Source organism: Haemaphysalis longicornis, unplaced genomic scaffold (genome assembly GCF_048455015.1).
Source record: "Haemaphysalis longicornis isolate Haplotype H1 unplaced genomic scaffold, Haemaphysalis longicornis Haplotype H1 scaffold_6, whole genome shotgun sequence".
In the NCBI taxonomy this organism is placed as follows: Eukaryota; Metazoa; Arthropoda; class Arachnida; order Ixodida; family Ixodidae; genus Haemaphysalis; species Haemaphysalis longicornis.
Window position 1 is genome coordinate 70,172,309 of NW_027526407.1, and position 18,857 is coordinate 70,191,165.

The following is an 18,857-nucleotide window of genomic DNA, read 5'->3' on the forward strand; positions in this document are numbered from 1 at the left end:
CTGGCAAACAAAGTAGGCCTTTTTTCCTTTGAAGTCTGTTGTTCGTCACCCACTCTGCCTGTGCCATATTTGCAGCTGGCATGCGAACTGCTTTCAACAGCTGTTTCCTGCATAGTGAAAAGCGGAACGCCTCTCTTCCGTTTTTTAAGAGCTCTCTCAAAGGCCTCGCAAGAGTTTTGGAGCAAATTTCTTTACAGATCTTGGAACTGCTAGAAAATCTTACTACTGTGGCGACAGCATGCGCCCTCAACAAACAACCTACGTGCCCGAATAATAATTTTTGTTAAGGGATTCGTTCGCTCAGTAGGCCAAAAATATGGTGCTTCTGGTACACACACGGCCCTCAAAATGGAGGAAAGTTTAAAAGAAATAATAATAAAAGAGGGTGATTGAATTTAAAAGAGACTTGGGTAAATTTAGACCTTGGCGGGACTTGACTTGAACCAGGGTCCCTTTGAATGCAAGACGAGCACATATCCCAACACCATCACAGCTCGACTGCTCTAGCTTATGACTTAAAAACGTGGCTTGGAGACCTGTATCGAGGCGCGCGAGAGTAACTTGGCCTTGCCAAGTTCAGAAGTAGGAACGGACGTCCTTGCTAGGTGTCCTGTTTGCTTGATGGTGCCAATTCAGGTATTGTAAGAGTTCTAATAGCCAAGAAAAGGAGAGGAGGATGTATAGGAACCAAAGAGGAAGGAAAGGATGCCAGGGGAAAAGGCAGTCATGTAAACATTGATAGTAATGATAGGAGATGTTTAGCAGTTGGACGCTTAAACTTTTGCAATCACGACCTCCTAGAGAGTTCTAAAGTGTCCTCGGAGTTTTAAAAAGCAGGGTAGGAAAACGCTAAAAGGTCGGATGTGCCGTAAAATTTGCGCTCACCCTCTCATTGTGACTTGGCCTTGGGAGTGCAAATTTTCTTTAGAGAGGAGCTATGAGAGGAGAATGACACACAGTGAGGTCTCAGCGGTGCTATATGCACAAGTGACGGAGGGGAGAAAAAGGGGCAGGGGGGAATTGGTTTGTCACGAGTCAACTCAGCGGAAAGAACAAACAATGGAAGCAAGAGAGAAAGTGTTGAAAGAAGAACTTTGAAGAGAGAATACGTTAAGGTATAAGAGCGACAACCGAGGGATAATGCATGCAGAGAAACGAACATAAAGAATGAAGGAAGCTCACACTAAAGCGCAAGACTTGAAGGTAGCGAAGCTGTACGCAACTTTCACGACCATCACGAAGGTTTAAGTCCACGATTGCAACCGATTTGCTTCTCCTTCACTGCCGGAAAGACTTTTACTCCATCATTGTTGCTATTAGTGTGAGCTTCCTTCATTTTTTGGCAGTTATAATCATTGGACATCACCTTGGAGGCACGTACACTATGATGTGTCTTTCTCGTTCCAAGCAAGTACTATTGGCACAATTACGGAGAATTCTGGAGCATATTTTTTTGGCCAATCTTCCTAAGTGGGTATGCTTGGCTTGAAAAATGTGCGGCAGGGACACTGGGCGGTGTCGCTGCGAGGCACGCACACACAAGGGCATGGCATTTTCTTGGTTCTTTAACTGCCAGGAGGTCGGCGCAATCTTGGCCACACTCACTAAGTGGGTATGCCTGGCTCCACAAATGTGCACAGGGGACGCTGGGCAGTCATCGCGAAATACGCACTCACGAACGCTAGGCATTTTCTTGGTTTTGTTAACTGCCAAGCAGTTGCTGCGATGCCCGCGCGCACACTCGGTAGTTTCTTGGCATTTTTAACTGCGGACACAAAAAATTACGATCTGCTAAACAGCTTTGGTGCTAAAAAACGAAATGTCCTGTCAGTTCCGATCATACAACTGCCCTCACTCTATCACTTTTTGTTCCTAAATGCTATTGCCCTACCACACTTTGGAATCCACCTTGAGGAATTCGTGCCTCAGGCTTAGCAGGAGTTGTTTTCTCTCTCTCTCTCTCTCCCCCAACGCAGGGTGATCCTGCTGGCGCACTTTACGGAGAACAACTCGTACTTTATCCTGATCTCGTGGCTGCCGACGTACTTCCACGACCGCTTCCCCGACGCCCAGGTGCGGTCATTGTCCCAATTCACTCCGACGGGGTACCTTTGTATTCGGGGTTGGCCTTGTTGGCACCTGCGGTTGCATGCGGAGGCAACAAAGTGGCACAAGAAGTCTTCTGTCCTCTCAGTGCACACGTACTTAAAGGGACAGACAACCGATTTTAAGTGCAGAGCACTTTAGGGGCTCGCCTTGTCGTTGTAGCTCGCTCGCTGGACCCAAGTAGAGCCACATGGCGTTTCTTTGTAGTGGTGTAACGCAGAGGCTGTAAAAGCCAAGCGATTTATATAGTCATAAGCATTCAAACCTCGTAAACTGCTGGCTCCTGTCATACATCTCCCCGTTGTTTAGCGCAAAGAAAACTGCAGGTACCTTTGAGGTAAAATATACGTAATTAACCGGCAGCCCCCGGGTTCATTTAGTTAGGAACGCTGGTTGGGTTGGGTTTTGCGATAGTAAGCGAGAAAAAGTGGCAGTGCAACCCCGGCACGTGTGGGAGAAAAAGCAAGCACAAAAAGAACAGAACTCCCGCTGGCACAGTTTCAGGCAGGGGGCGCGCGAGCACTGCGGAGGCGGGAAATTTGAATTGCATTGGGTGGTAGCAGTGAGTGGATAACGGCGCTACAGCTCATTATGGCGAATCACTGCTCTGCACTTCCGGCAACTTTCACGTTGAGTGGAACGGCTGTAATTTTTTCTGAAGTGCATGTCCTCTGGCTCATATGAAAGCCAGCGTTTTATGTAGTGGGTAACCGCAAGGAACTTCCAAATAAACAAACGGAAATGATTTTAGTTTTGCACTCAAATTTATGAAGTCTGAGAGGTGGCGACACGTAGTGTCTGAACATGACACTACCGTTCGTGTCCAAATAACTCCGTCAGGTTCAGTGCGTGATTCAAAAATGACATAAAGGAATAGGAAAGGTTGCATTTATTGTAGTTTTAGCCGGGGACAAGTTTTTAAATACCTCTTTTAATCTCGCGTGCAGTTAGAAGCATGTTGCCGCACGGCTCTCTGTCATGTGGTTGTCGGCATTCCTTTTTACAGGCCACGTATGCCTGGTAGATGTAAAAATTCCGATTTCAAAAGTTTTAGGGTGCTATCGGCGAAACTGTTTGTAGTTGAGGGGTTTTAATAGGTGATGCATTCTCATTTGGGACAGAGAAAATGTACCCGACAAAATCAGTTGTCTGTCCCTTTAAAATTAGTACACTTCATTGAACAGTGCGGGTAGCCATTAATATTTGAAGCAACTTTGGCATGCTGCTCAGCCCGACGGACATTTCCTGGACACTTCCTGGGTCGCAGTATTTCCTCGTCTGTTTTTCAGCAAAGCATTTTACCAGCATTTGTCTGTCTGTCCATAAGTGAATTTAATTATATTCTAAATGCGTCCTCTTTTATTTAAATTTTTGGTTCTCTCTTTAAAAACCCTTAGCCTTCTATTTTGGGCAAGCATATGTGTGTGAATGCGTACTCAAGTGTTAAGAGTTAACATTTTGACAAAGGATAGAGTGGAGACGCACGTTCTTCGTCAAAATGTGCACTCTTCGCTCTTCAGTATCTAATCACCAACTAGTCTTACGTAATACTCTATTAGACGAACGAGCTCAAAAGGGTACCATATTGGGCTCGTTGGTGGTCAGATACAAAGGAAGGAACAGCTCACATTTTGACGAAGGACGGACAGAAGTGCACAGCGCAAGCGCTGACTATCAACTGATCGCTTTATTACAAGTTGTGGAAAATAAATGGCACACTTACACGGAAAGATGCAATAAGCGCATGCAGAAGAGAGAGGAAAAGATTGGCCAACCTGTCAAACCATTATGATAACTCTGAATTTATCGCCGCATCCGCTTTTCCCTGGCCTCCAAGGGTGCGATTTCCTTTTGCGTGATAGCTATCGAGGGCATAGTTATCACCAGCTCTTTATTTATATATTTTCCACAACTTGTAAGAAGGCGATCAGATGATAGTCAGCGCTTGTGGTATGTATTTCTGTGCGTCCTTTGTCAAAATGTACGCTGTTCCTTCCTACGAACGAGTTCCTTTCGCCCACCTCTCCTGTAACTTGCTTGTACTGGGCCTTACACAACCCGATATGTTCACCAAAACTTGCCAGTTTTGATGGCTAGTGACAAAAAGTAAGTGATGGTGTTCTTTTGTGTGGAAGGTTTGGAAAAAGACTTTGTCCAGATTTTACGCGCCAGTTTTCCCTGCTTTGTAAGCCCCGCACCGTGTCTGTCATTGAACGTTTGTTGTGGACTAAAACGCCTCGACTGCGGGTGGTTGCAGATGTGGGTGTTCAACATGGTTCCCTGGATCATGATTCCCATCTGCAGCATTGGCGGAGGCACCTTCTCAGACCACCTCATACGCAAAGGTGGGCGTCACCATCGGCACCACTTTCACACTTTTCGTTTTGAGGCCGAGTTGGACGGTCAAACGTCCAACTTGCATCAAATTTTTCTCATTAAAACTCTTCCGCTATGTGCTTCTTACAGTACAACCTCGTTACAAGAGACACTTGGTTATAAGAAACATTTCAAGAAAAACAGTTTGGTTGGTTTTTTTATGTTCATGTTTGCAAAATTGCATGCAAGAGACCTTGTTCACAAGAGACATGTTTTCCGGGTCCCTTCAGTGTCTTCATATACTCTGCAAAGTTAAAACCTCTGCATGTTTTTGTTTTTTCCAGTATAGAAGCCCTTTGTTTACTCCGATTTCATTTTCTTATTACTAGGTACAGTTGCTGTCCAGGCTTTTCTTTCTTTTTTTTTTTTTTTTTGTCATACATTCGTTTCAGTGCTGTCGCTGTTAACTGAGTGCCCCACTCCCATCAAAATTTTAGACCTTTATCTGAGCTTATGTGGCAAGTTCGCTTGAGTGTTTGAACAAATTGATATTGAAATTAAAATGGGAATTAGAAGATTGAGCCGGGCATTCAAGCATTCGACGTACAAGCTGTTGAAAGCTAGCCTCAGAGTATGCAAGTTTACCACTGAGATTTAAGCTGATATTTCTACAGCCTATGGTTATTGTTGTGTGCTCATAACTTCAACTGTTTGCCGCCCTCTAAAACGACGGTCAACTATAAGGTATCTCAGTATTTTTGTGCGGGTGTGTTGTCTGAATCGTCTCCTTCCGACCTTATCTCTTTTTCTTTCTTTTTGGCTTGACTTCAGAAAGTTCTGTTTCTGTTCACTACCCCATACTGTGGCGCCTCCTGTTCAAAATGCAGATAGTTGAGTATATATACAAGCAACTAAAAAGCAGGCTTTGAATCTCAAAGCACATCGAGGCTTCGAATAACCATACAACTGCGAACACGTTTTGTCGTTTCTTTGCTCTGATGCTACCTTGTCATGTTGCATTCATTGCCTGGAACCTTCCAAGCTTTAATTAAGAGCCTTAAAATGAGAGTGAATTCTGTGCTTACAAATGCGGGGAGTTGTGTATATGTGCGTACACATTGTTGTAAAGTTGTAGCAATACATTTCATCTCCCGTTTTCCCTCTCTTCTTTCAGGGCAGCCCATTGCGAGGGTACGGAAGCTCTCGGAAGTAAGTATGGCATGTCTTCCAGAGGACACATGGGGTACTGTTTTGTGCTGGAGCCCTCAATTTGTCGGCAGCCTCACGAACGCAAAGCAATACTGTCTCATAGTTGAGCTTCATAGACTTCCCAGTTTATTGAAACAGGAGCGTTCGCCCCAGCCTAGTGCTGTTCAAGTGCTGGCTGGGTTTTCCAAATGTTTCATTCACTTGAAGTACGACTACCACTCTTGAAGTTCTAGCACTTGTTAAATGTACTGCCGATTCGGGTAAGCGCAGTAGTACTTGCTGAGTGAGGTAGTTTTGCAGAACCACCCTTTCTGGATTGAAGTGCCTTCCTCAGTTGGCGGAAAAAACTGCCCTGATTGGTAACGAGTGGTACCTGTTAAGTGTACTACCACTTAACACGTACTACTCAGTACCAATCAGGGCAGTTTGCAAGTGTACTACTATTTCAAGCAGCTTGTTGAGTGTACCACTGCTCTTGAAGAGGTAATACTTGTTGAATGTGCAGTTGTTTCAGGTACTACTGCTCTTGAAGGCATAGTAGTAGTACCTAGTTGAGTGTACTACCACTTTAATACTACTACACTGTAGATCCTCGTTACAACAGGTCTGCTTACAACAGATATTCTGATACAATATACTATTACGGTGTTTGTTTCTTATTCCTATCTGTGTGATTGTTTAAACTTCTTTTACTTGGGTTCTGTTATAACATACATTTGGAAATAACAGACTAGTTTAAAATGTTAGCAAGTCATGTTTTTGAGCATCTACAGTGGACTTTTCAAGTGTGGACAGGCTTGCCTTTCATACATTTGGAGCGTGTGTTTCTAATTTACAATGGTGATCAAACGAAAACACAATTTGAAAAAAAAAAACTAAATATCATTGTGGATTAGTAGAAGTGCAACTGTTTGCTTGTCAAAAACTAGCACTGTTAAATCCGTGCAATCATGCACGTGCAGTACAGTATGCGTAAGTGCGATGTCCTAGCAGTCGAGTGATAGGATTTAAAATTTAACAATGTTAGTCGTTTGTATATTGTAAAGGTGTGAAGCACTGCAAAGCAAAAGCTGAGAGCACGGTCAGTGGGCAATCTACTACGAAACCAAAGAGCACAGCTGCTGATTGGAATTTAAAAAGAAGGAAGTAGGGAGCTCAAGCTTGTAGACTAAACATGGAATTGGTAGAGATCAACGCAGTTTGTTACAATATGAAAGTTACCATAGTTCTTTGTTTTCAGTTGTGATAGTATTCCCTTTGGCATAGTTTAGAGTCCTAAAGATACAGGTTCGCACCAGTTTCCATTACAATATGAGAGTTACATATTATAGTTGAAACAAAAGGAATGTAAGCCCCATACAACGTAGGTGGCTAAATCTCGCAAGCTGAGCAGAAAGACCTTTACTTGCACTTTGCTACTCCGAGACCGTACGAATCATGGGCGCTGACATGATACAATTCCCATGGTTGCCAGATCAATTGTATTCAGCCTTCTAAAAATTTTTGCCATAAGGTATATTCATGTGGAGACAGTGGAAACACAAGTGTAGGCATGAGTAATGGTACAAGTGAATGGTACGATGGAGTAGCAGAAAGTGAAAAAAAGACTCATGGGGGTGATTTCGTGACGTGCTTCATAGCATCGACTGCCGTAAAACCTACGCCATCCTAAAGGTCTGTTGGCCTTAACTGCCATCCCGTTTCAATTGTAAACTGAATCTTGAGAAATGACCGGCATACCTTTATTGTTTGTTTTTGTTTTCAACAGTTGCAAAGTCTGAACTCCCGTTATAACATATTTCGTCCACGATTCCATCAAAGTCTGTAGCAACAGTATTTAGATTGTTCGTACTTCTTTTACAGCAGACCGAAATAACGCTCACGATCATGGTCTGTTGAAATGAGGTTATACTGGACTTCTTGAGTGCATACACTGCTCTTAAAGCAGTTAAGGTCAACTGCTTGACTTATATGACTTGTATGCTTGATTTATATGACTTATAATGTCAAGTGTACTACTGCTTTAGGCTCGACCGCTCTTGGAGAGTATACTCGGTTACAACTCAAGAACGGCACCACCTCATGTAGTCTATCACTCCGCCAAAGCGCCGGACCCGTGACGTCAGTGCGCGCGCGTTTTGAAAGGGGTTTGCAATGAATGCGTGATATCGTCTGCCTTGTCTCACGCAGTTTGTTTGTCGCCACTGGAGTCGTTTATAAGCATATTAAATCCAAGAAATCGCGGGAACGGCTCACGCCATGTTCAAAATATTCCCAGTATCACCCTACTTGCGCCGCGCGGAGAAACATCCAGCTACGGTGATAAGGCACAGCGGCAACTTCCGGTGCCGTTCTTAAGTTGTCACCGAGTATAGTAGTACTGCAGTCCTATAGCTGAGTGGTCTTCCCCCCCTCCCCTCCCCCTCTTCTTGATGCCAGGCCCTGTGCCAGCTGAGCAAGGCGCTGCTGCTGCCCCTGGTTCCCTGGTGCGAGTACACGTGGGCCCTGCTGTTTGTCTCCCTGGCGGTGGCCTGCTCGGGCTTCCACAACAGCGGCGTCTTCATCAACCCGCAGGACATCGCCCCCCTGCATGCGGGCTCCGTCTTCGGTGAGCAGGGTGCACGCTGCTTGGTTGTGACGCAGAACGCGACTGAAATCGTCACGTCGTTCTTGTTAAACAAGGGACGATGTGCGGATCAAATCAAAACTGTATTTGTTCGATACACAGATGCGTGCCTCCTTTACAGATGCACTAATTCTCCAGCGTTTGCTCATTAACAGTGTTTCTGCCGTTCAGCGTTGCACTTGACATTCCGTGTTCCCATCAATTTGATTGATTGATTGATTGTCTACGCCTGTGCTATGAGGTACACCGTAGTGGAGGGCTCTGGATTAATTCTGTAATTCTGACCACCTGGGTATCTTTAATGTGTGCCAAAATCTCTAACACCGTAATTGAGGACTCTGGATTAATTTTGACCACCTGGGGATCTTTAGCCAGTGCCATAATCTTAAGCACACGGGCATTTTCACTTTCCACCTTCACCTGGAAAGCAGCCACCACAGCAGGGATCAAACCCGGCTCCTTGGGCTTATCCTACTTATCCTTATCCTACTCATCCTACTCATTATCCTTATCCTACTCATTTCACTTAAATGGGAAATGGCATAATTTTAAATACCCACTCTAGTTCCTATTCTCCTCAGTGGAAAGGAAGATCGGTCTAAAGGAGAGCAAGATTGTTCTAGACTTCCCTTTTTTTTCCTGTTTGGCTTGGTGGGAAGTGCGGTAACTCTACATCTCTGCCTTACTTGATGCGCAGAACGGCAATTCTAAATTTTAATTGCTTCTCGATTTACGTAAAGGAAAGAAAGGCGACTGTAAATATTTGTTCCATCCTGTTCTACTTAGTGGGAGGCAGAATACCGTATTTTCGCGCGTATAACCCGCACCAAAAGTGCAAAATTTTCAGGGGTGAAGTAGATGCACGGATTATGTGCGAGGTATTTCCTTTGGTGCAACTTCACCGCAATGCGCGTTCGGCCGTGTTGCCCCTACAACAGTTATAGCGACTAAGCCACTGTTATCCCATTGACAGTGCTTATTTTGCACACACAGCGCAACAATGTACCAACCTGAAAAAAAATGTATGCGGCAAGTCATCTAGTTACGTAGTCATCTAGGTGATTTCTTTAGCATAAACAAATGTGGAATGTTGCTTGAGTAGTAGCTTCGGTCCATCCTTTTATGTATAAAATATGGGGGTGATACGCGAGGATATGTACAGGGGTGAGACAGCTGCGCATATTGCGCCTTTCTGATACAATTCCATTTTCCTGCGCCAAGCTGCTCCAAAAGCACGAAAATGGCGAAAATTGCGCCAAACTGCTCCAGAAGAGCCTCAACGGCACGGATTTTGATGCTCATGTCAGTTTCGGCGGGGACAAAAGCCTCCCGCATCCCTGTCACCGCCTTTATCGTCGGTCAATCGCAAACACAGAAATGGCACAAATAGAAAGACTGAAACGAAGCAAGCGATAGCTTCTAAAACTCGATTCGCTTTCCGTCCGGGTTCGCAGAAACGGCCTTGTCGATTAGGCATCGCTGTGGCAACAAACATGGCCGCCGCCTGATCTGGCTGCTACCAACGCGCTCAGTGCGTATCGCCGATATTTTCTCTGGTTTATTTTACGCTATCAGCTGAGTTCCAGTCTATTCATTCTATCTGTTGTGGCTCTGAACAGTGACGTTAACGCAAGGATATGGTTTGAGATTGGTGCCAGATTACGGGAAGTTGGGCGGCTCGAAAAAAAGTTCATTGGAATGTGGGGCCTTCGCGACTTCGGCGTGGTTTGTCCTCGAGTTCGAAACGCGGTGCGCGCGTCTATAATCGGGTTCGTGAAGTGAATTTTTTGGCTTGTTGTGCTGTTGTAAAATGTTGAGGTGTTGCTGTGCTTCGAAGCGCTATCGCGAGCCTCGGGGATGGAACGGTCGACACGAAAGTTGCGGGCTGTGCTGCGGCGCCGCGACCTGTTCAGGCAGCGCCCAATAGCTGCAGCACTACATGGTTGCCATAGAACGCGACTATAACACTTGATGTATGCAAAGTGAAATTGAATGCCAAAATCTAGGTGGCTAACCATTAACGCTACTCAAATGACCATAGGGTGAACCTGCGCCCCGGGGACTGAAACGGGTAGGCTGGTTGGGCTATGCGACCGTTAGCTCGAAGCTGCTCAACTGTTGCCGTGACTACAGTCGTTCGTACAACACAGCCTGGGATTACAAAAATAATAATTTTAGCATTAAAACAGAAAAAAAAAAACCGCCACAACTGCGGAGCCCTTAAATTTGATAAGAGTTTTAGCAGTCCGTCTGTTCCATCGTGTACGTAGTTACCGTGCTCACCGGGACTCGTCTGGGCACTTGGGCATTCATAGCCGTAGGGGGATTAGTTGCCCGCGCCTCCTCGCCCTTCCGTGCGCGCAGGCGCAGACCGGTCCGGTCAACCCGGTAACAAAGTAACCAATAGAACAGACGGACTGCTAAAACTCTCTAATGTTAACGGCAGTTTTGTTGTCAGTGTTGCGTGCAGGCGCAACACAATATCACCAGTTAGGAAAAAGGTAGTGCAGTTAGTACTTTGTGATACTCATAAAAACTCTTTCAGGTAAGGCTGTTTGAGTGTTCTCTGTATTCAAAACTGATTGAAATGTGCACTTGACCCTGCAAATTGCTGAAATAATGATTTTTTAAGCTCACAAGACGATGTATTAAATGTCCACAACTGCTCCAAATCAAGATTCTTCTGCTCCAAAATCGAAATTTTGCTGCTCCTAAAACTGCTCCCAAATCTGTTTGGGCTGTCTCACCCCTGTATGTATTTTTTTATTCATCGACGGAAAATGGGTGCGCGGGTTATATCCAGGGGCGGGTTATACGCGCGAAAATACGGTAATCGTAAAGCGTGTTGACGTTTGTGCTGCCTCGTTAGGCAGGTCGCAACACAAGTCACAACAGCCCCGCTTGCAGCGGCACTTTTTAAGTTTTGGAAAAGCTCCTCTGTTGCAACAACGGCTTTCGCTAACTAGCAAGCGAGGGTCTGCGAAATCACACTTGCTAATGAACATTGCCGCATTTTATGATTTTCCGTAACGTACGTCTTTTTTACCTGTCCCAAAATGCGTTTACCCTTGGGTTTTTAACCAACCCATTGCACCGGTGAGTTGTAGCACACATAATTGTTTTTAATATCCACCCACTGTTAGTGTTTTTGTTTTAATGGTAAAAATTTTTTTGTTTCATTTGCTTTAACATCCTGTGCTCTCGTTTTCTTTCCCTGACTATCTGAAACTGATGTAGGCGCAAATAGTTGTGTTTCTAGTTGCATAACTTGAAACATCGTTATTGCATCAGTGTCAATAACATGGCACGGACCTGTAGGCGAGTTCCAGGTTGCTGTCACAACCGCATTAGAGGCTTTTAAAACTCTTTTGCACTGTGAAAAGTTAGTGACCCTTCCGTTTGTTTGTTTTATTCACTTTTTACCGTGCCCTTGTGTCAAGGAGAAGTTATAATGTCGTCGTAGTTCTGTGAAAGCAGTATCCATTATTTATTCAGTTCATAAACACTCCTGTCTTTCGTCTTCCCTGCAGGGCTCATGAACACGGTTGGAGCCATACCAGGTATGCCAGCCCTCCACCTTCAGCTATTTCACAGTTGGTGTGGCCATGTGCTTTTACTAGAAGGGTGTGAATATTCGTATTCTTCATGAATAGTATTTGATTTGCAATGCACTCGTACCATTCGAAGTGTTCGATTCTTTTTTCCCTAATGTATTCAAAAATTACGAATGAGGCAGCAATTAAATTTAAGCACTCATGAAGTTAATTGTGAAGTTCATAGCGATTTTGCGTAGACCAATGCCAGGTCGCGCTTATTAACAGATCCCTCCCTTTGGTCACTGGAGGGACTGCATCCAGTCCCTAGTATTGAAAACTTTCTTGGGAGCTCGCATTTTTTAATTACAGTGCTGGGGCCATGTTTTTTGCTTCCCTACTTTACTACCTTGCCTTAATTGTTTACTTATATTTCTGTTCCTTTTCTGTTATCCAGTGTTAGTGCACGAAAGTGCATCGCTGCAGGCCAAAACATCTTTTTTTATGTATGTCTGTAGCTTCGCACACATAAGGCAAATATTTGTGAGTCACAAAATCTTCTATTTGATTCACAGTTAGTTTTCATTGTTTGCAATGGAAAGGATTGCAGTGTATTATGGCATATTAACACCCGTAGTTTTTTGCTTACTTTCAAGTCCGTCAGTGTTAGATAAAAGACGTTCAGTTTCAGAAAAAGCTTTCCGACTGCTCCCTTTCTTGTTTGTAAATACCCAGGCTTCAAAACTTTGAGATGTCGGTGAGTGTTATGTTGTATGTGAAGCATATGCTTTGTGGTGGCTGCAGGCTTCCTGGGGGTGTACCTGGTGGGCTACGTGGTGGACGTGACCCGGAGCTGGTCGCTCATCTTCTACCTCACGGCGCTGCTCAACCTGGTGGGCTGCGCCGCCTTCCTGGTGTACGGACGCGGACAGCCCATCTTTGTGGGCCAGCCCAGCCTATGGTCAGTCACCTCGCCGTTTCCCACCATTAGTACTGCGAGATGGTGTGGGGGGACCTCAGTGCTGACATACTCGCCTCCTATGCTGATTTGTACTCACCTACGTCGATGCCGATTATGGGCGTTGGCTGAAAATGTGAACAGAACCTGATGATGGGTGACTTCCGATGCAGATATTTGATCTAATCGATCTTGTGAACATAACCGTATTGATGAGTGTGGTTGCAGTCGCTAGTACAGGCTAGCATGTGATCAGTTGTGAGAACATAGTCGTGGGCGCCTGTACTGGTGAATAGGTCAGTACAAGAGTCATTGGTACAGACCAATAAGTATATACTCATGATTGCTTGCGAGAACATACTCACGAGTACTCGCACTGATAAGCGCGGACGTGCATGATCGCCTCACAAATTTGTGATTGCGAGTACGTCGTCAAGAGTTATTAGGTCTTAATCTTAATCTGCACGCTGTACTCAGCGTTGTACGCATTACTTCACGTAGCCCTGGCCTGTACATAGCGTCACGTTTGAGTACAAGTGATGCATAAACGTAACTACTGACTATTTGTACGACAGAGATAGTCTCGCTCACTTTGTCTTCCACAGGATCTCAAATATTTGATCTCATCTGTCCTGTCGCACAAAACGCGACTGATAACCTCGCGAAAAGTGGACGATAACCTTGAATAGGGTGTAGCTTGTTCTAAATTTCCTGAAAGAACTGACTCGTGTACCTGGAAGCAGTGCTGACATGTTTGTGGTGAGCTCATCTGCTGACAGAGCTGCAAGCTGACGTCAGTCTAGGGAGCCCTGGCAATGACATCTGTTTCACTCAATACAGCTCTCTCTCCAGTTTTTCAGTGCACAGGTGAAGTATGATGCTCGGCAGTGCTGTATTCTACATTTTGTGCAGTTTTTACCATAATACGAGGATTCCGAAATCATATAAACATCATCCTTCGGGAGGTTGTTCTACAACATGGCTCTAATGGGGTTACTAGAATTATCTGCTTCGCAAGCTCACGTGTGAACTGCGTGAAGTCATCACTGCTTACTGCTATGGATTCGGCCTGTATTGGCTTCTGCATGGCTGTCAAGAAAAGCAAAGACAGCTACTGATGTGGAGCTCTGCGACTGGGGAGCAAAAAAAGCAAAAGAGCTTTTGGGTGTAGTGGGTCTTTAAATGAGACGTTCCCGTTTTATTTATCGGAAACTGCTACTGGGTATAGTGTAACTGAGCTTTTTCTGTAGCATTGCAGAATGCTTGAACTTACAATATTTGAGTTGCAACTCCATGGTCGCATGTATATTCCGGTGTAGTTCAGTGATGGTCTGTGAAGTGATTTTCTGCAGTCAGTTTTCACTGCATTTCCACTTAGTACTTAGTGGGAAAGGGGATAGGTAAATTTTTTCCTTGTCTGTTTTATCACCCCTTGCAGTACCATCAGGTGGTTGTGTTAGTGCAGTACTAATTCATCTGTCCTTTTTTATTTTTCGTTCCTTCTGCACTGTTAACCCGCTATAAGCCTGAACCATTTCATCAGCTTCCTGTCTTTATTCGCCCTCCCTTGTCTCCATTCTCAGAACTTGTAAAAAAAAGAAAAGAAAAGAACTGTTTTATGCGTTTTTCTTTCTTGCGGACGAAGCCACGTTTCTTAAATTAACCTGTGTGTTTTTGTGAAAGGAGAATAGTAGTATATATGTTTTCTTTGGGCAGTAAGACTGTTGGTATATTGGAAGTGTAAACTGTACCCTTTGGCAAACATCCCTCTTAAAAGACTGTCTTTTAATTTCCAAGTAAACTCTGAAACTTGCCAGCCTTGCCGGTTTCCCCCCACTGATTTCAAATATGCCATTATCGTTTTGAGTCATTCAATTAGTTCCCAAGATAGGTAGAGATAATTAGCCATTTTTGGAGGAACAATAGACAAAGCAGTGTTAGTCATGAAACTGTAATCTTTATATTTTCCAATACTATGAACCCTGGTGAATGTAATAAGGGAATTGGTTTTTTTGATGCACTGCGTGGAACTAATTTTACAGCTCACTAAACTTTGGCATTTGAAATGGGCATTCGAAATGGTTCCTTGCCACTGGTGCCACCGAAGTTTAGTGAGCTGTAAAATTAGTTCTACGCAGTGCATCAAAAAACCAATTCCCTTATTACATTCACCAGGGTTCATAGTATTGGAAAATATAAAGATTACAGTTTCATGACTAACACTGCTTTGTCTATTGTTCCTCCAAAAATGGCTAATTATCTCTACCTATCTTGGGAACTAAGTGACTGACTCCAAACGATAATGGCATATTTGAAACCAGTGGGGGGAAACCAGCAAGGCTGGCAAGTGCCACAAAGTTTACTTGAAAATTAACAGGAGCTGTTTTAAGACCAGTGTCCCCCCTTAAAAGTGACTATGCATGCAGGAATGACACAGAGTGCATGGTTGATGCTTGTAGCGAAATGGGGTTACAGGTTACACGTGCGGAAACAACGGGGACATTTCTTCTTGTTTCTGCGCACTCCACAATATGGTCATGGAAATGGAGACTACGCCTTTCTTCCCTTTGTGAACAACTCCATCCTCGAGGAGCACTACTCCAAGAGCACAGCTAGGAACCCTGGGAATTCTCAACTGAGCTGGGGGGATGAAGAGACGTAAAGCTAGGCTAAAAAACAAGCTTTTCAAGTTCATCCATCTGCTGCTAGTGATTGGAGACAACTACATAACTTTCGGCAGGCATTCTCAGGTAATGAATGGCAGCCTACCATTGTCCCTGAAAAAGGAAGTGTATGACAGCTGCACCTTACCGGTATCCACCTACGGGGCGGAAACTTGGAGGCTCACTAAGGGGGTTCAATTTAAACTGAAGACGACTCAGCGAGAAATGGAGCGGAGGATGATAGGTGTAACATTAAGGGACAAGAAGAGAGCGGAGTGAGTCAGGGAACACACGCGCGTTGAGGACATCTTAGTAGAAATTAAAAGGAAGAAATGGATGCGGGCAGGGCATGTAATGCGAAGGCAAGATAACCGTTGGTCATTAAGGGTAACAGAGTGGATCCCCAGAGAAGGCAAGCGTGGCAGAGGGCGGCAGAAAGTTAGATGGTCAGATGAGATCAAGAAGTTCGCGGGGATGAATTGGTCACAGTTAGCACAGGAGCGTGATAATTGTAGATGTATGGGAGAAGCCTTTGCCCTGCAGTGGGTGTAGATAGGCTGGTGATGACGACAATGATTATTAAGCTTTAGTTGCCGGCCTTAAACCTTTGCTGCTAGTTTAGCAGCCGCTATTAGATCCCTCCTCCAAAAGACATTCATCAGACGTCTGTAAGCCGACGTTCTTTTTCACATACACTGTTAGATGTCCGTCAGGTTAGATGTAGAAGGGTGTTAGTTGTTAAATGTCCATCGTGTGTCGGCAAATGTGGTTCCAGATATGAATGTCTACTGAGTGTTCTCCATTAACCGAGGACGTTAGGCTGCTATTTGAATTATATAACTTTGCTGGGGTGCCAAAACATAAAGGTTTACTCCTAGTAAAGTTTTACCCACTACCCCCCCCCACCCCCCCTGCAGTATTTTGTACCCGGCCTGTTCTTGCACTCTGCGCAGGCCCTGACAGTCTATCAGCTGGCTTGATAGACTGTCACACGGCAACAAGGTGCCGTGAAAAGTTGGAGAAAGGAAAAAAAGAGGAGGGAGCGTAGGCACCCTTCTCCAGGGAGCTACAGTACGTCGAGTCACGTAAGGACTGATCATTGCTTTGCACGGTTACAGGGCAGACCTAAACATCACTTTCGCTGCTTTTGTCTTGCCACTGTGCAACTCCCCTCCCCTTTTTTTCCCGCATCTGGCTTTTTTTGTTTGTTTGTTTTTGTTTTACGGTCCGCCTTTTATGAACTGGATTAACGTGTCGATACGGACCAGTTGGTATATTGTCGTAAGAAGTAGGCTTAAGTGCCAAACACAACTTCGGGAAGAAGAGATGTGCACCTCTAAAGCAGAGGTGCACTTACTACTTTTGATGCTTCATGTTTCAGTCCCTGAACGCAGCAATTGCAGATCTGTCACCGTTGTGTTGCTTTTAACACTCGAGATGTGTGCATTTAGAGCCAGCCCGGGAGTGGGTTTCAGCTGGGTAATCTTTGGCTGCTTTTTTCAGTGATTCCCGTGTTGTTGGGTGGTGCTCAAATTAGTTGGCGAGAAAATTGTTTATGGCCTGGCGTGTTTGAATAATTGGTTGTCAGGCGTGTTGGAAAAAACAATGTGAAAAGTCGGAAGACATCCTGCAGTCGTTTAATAAAGAATCGTCACCAAGAGAGATCGTTAATGCGTCTCGTGTCAAATGGATCTGCATAGTATGAATAGTAGTACTTTCCATCCAACTGCGTTTGGCAGCATAACATGTCTTTACACTGTTTTTCTTGCAGAGGTATTTTTCAAAATTTCGTGATCCTCATGAACTAAAATAGCCTTAAAAAAACCAATCCCTGCAAAATAAGCCCCCAAGGCCTCTTTCTTTTGGGCTTATCAGTATATGCTTTTTTGTGTAAAATGAAAAAAAAAAAAAAAAAAAAAAAGATGGTGCAAAAATCTTGTGAACTAACTGGTGCTCTACTGATGCGTTCATTCTCTTAGTGCACTTTTTGTCAGCAAGGGCACAAATACACTCACTAGCCCTGACTACAGCGTTGTGAACAGTCGATTGACTCTAAACAAGTCCCGGGACGACTTATGTAATAGTATTCTGTGGACACGCGATTGCATTTCTTGCATGCCGACAGTCACACTTTCACCTTTTTTCTTTTTTTTTTTCCAGACCCAAAGAGGACCGTGGGATTGCCGTTTTCGAGCAAGGTTCCCCCGGTCACCACCAAAGTACAAGTGTCTTTCCAGTTTTACCCGTATTTTTTTTTCCTTTTTAATTTTTGAGGGGGCGGGGCTTGCCAGAATCATGTGCCTTATTGCCTGTTTCTGGAGCCTGTCGTGAAAGCTTTTATTAAAATCAAGTGGTCAAAACAAAAGGTGCCGACAATTCTTTTGCTTTTAACACATCTTTTTCCCCCTGCAAAGTGTAGTCTTTGTTTCACCAACCTCTTTGCGGCATTTGTCACCAGTGTCCACCCCAGACCAACTTCAAAAGGGCTACATTTGAAGAAACTGCGATTAAATAGGCGGCGTTTTGCAGTCTTTTGCACCCTGATTCTCATGTCACGAGTTTTATTGCGAAATTCTGGTAATTAAGTGATAACGAGTGAATCAAATGACTGGTGGTAATCATCGGCTTCCAAGCTGAGCCCTTGTGACATCACCAACACTAATTAGTGCAATCAACCAAAGAATAACAGAATCGCAAGTTTACACTATAATACACGACGTGGTAAAGACTGTTGGATTGCATATTTAGCACAGAAACTGCTCTTTTGGCAGTCTGAAAATGACGTCACTTTTGCCAAAATGGTTTGAAATTCGAAGGTTCGTTATTAACGGAATTTTTGGTAGAAAAGACCATGCATTGCTGCCAAAAAAGAATGGATCAAGTTGCCACAGAACAGTTATTTAAAATTTAAAAAAAAATACATCCATTGCCAGTTAAGTAGCCCTTCGAGTTTGATTTAGAGTTGGCAAACGCTGAACTATGTGTTGGAGTAATGAGATATACGAGAGCTCAACTATAGAGTTACGCCACAAATAGGACAAATTTACTGGGGTCGCTGTTAGTAAGTCTTCTGATCACTAGTGCCTGCTTAGAAGACAGGCAGCTACAGAAAGGAAGCGCTTGGCTTTTAAAATTGTGGGTGTATTGATCTCTCCACGCCTATTTGCAGCCAATGAAAATAGGAACGCAGGCTGTTGTGCAGCAGAAAAAAAGCATTTTACAGCAGTAAGAATGGTGGGGTAAACAAGGAAAAGTTACGAAAATGTACGTAAGCATAGAAGTACCGTTGCGCACTGCTGTTGGTAGTGGGCGCACTATGCTTGTTTTAGCAGCACAGCAGTCAGCGACTTTGGAGTTGCCTTGCACGACACTGGCCGACTGGTGTAAGCGACGTTGTGTTATGTGACTCTGTTTGTCGAGCATACCCCATGTTTCACGAAGCGGCA

General features: G+C 44.4%; 1 protein-coding gene across 5 annotated transcripts in view; it reads left to right on the forward strand.

Annotated features, from left to right (window-relative positions):
- Window positions 1-17,776, forward strand: part of LOC144142905 (voltage-gated purine nucleotide uniporter SLC17A9-like) — a 32,406-nt gene extending 14,630 nt beyond the window's left edge. For 2 of the 5 annotated variants that reach the window (XM_077674742.1, XM_077674744.1), the window contains exons 7-13: window positions 1,977-2,073; window positions 4,364-4,451; window positions 5,597-5,631; window positions 8,071-8,239; window positions 11,788-11,817; window positions 12,595-12,751; window positions 17,572-17,776. In XM_077674742.1, the coding sequence (XP_077530868.1) occupies window positions 1,977-2,073; window positions 4,364-4,451; window positions 5,597-5,631; window positions 8,071-8,239; window positions 11,788-11,817; window positions 12,595-12,751; window positions 17,572-17,742 (747 nt within the window). In that variant the 3' untranslated portion in view covers window positions 17,743-17,776. Of the gene's footprint in view, window positions 1-1,976; window positions 2,074-4,363; window positions 4,452-5,596; window positions 5,632-8,070; window positions 8,240-11,787; window positions 11,818-12,594; window positions 12,752-16,364; window positions 16,497-17,571 lie in introns of those variants that run through there. The other 3 variants (XM_077674743.1, XM_077674745.1, XR_013317065.1) reach the window with 2 other exon arrangements.
- The last annotated feature ends 1,081 nt before the right edge of the window (window positions 17,777-18,857 follow it).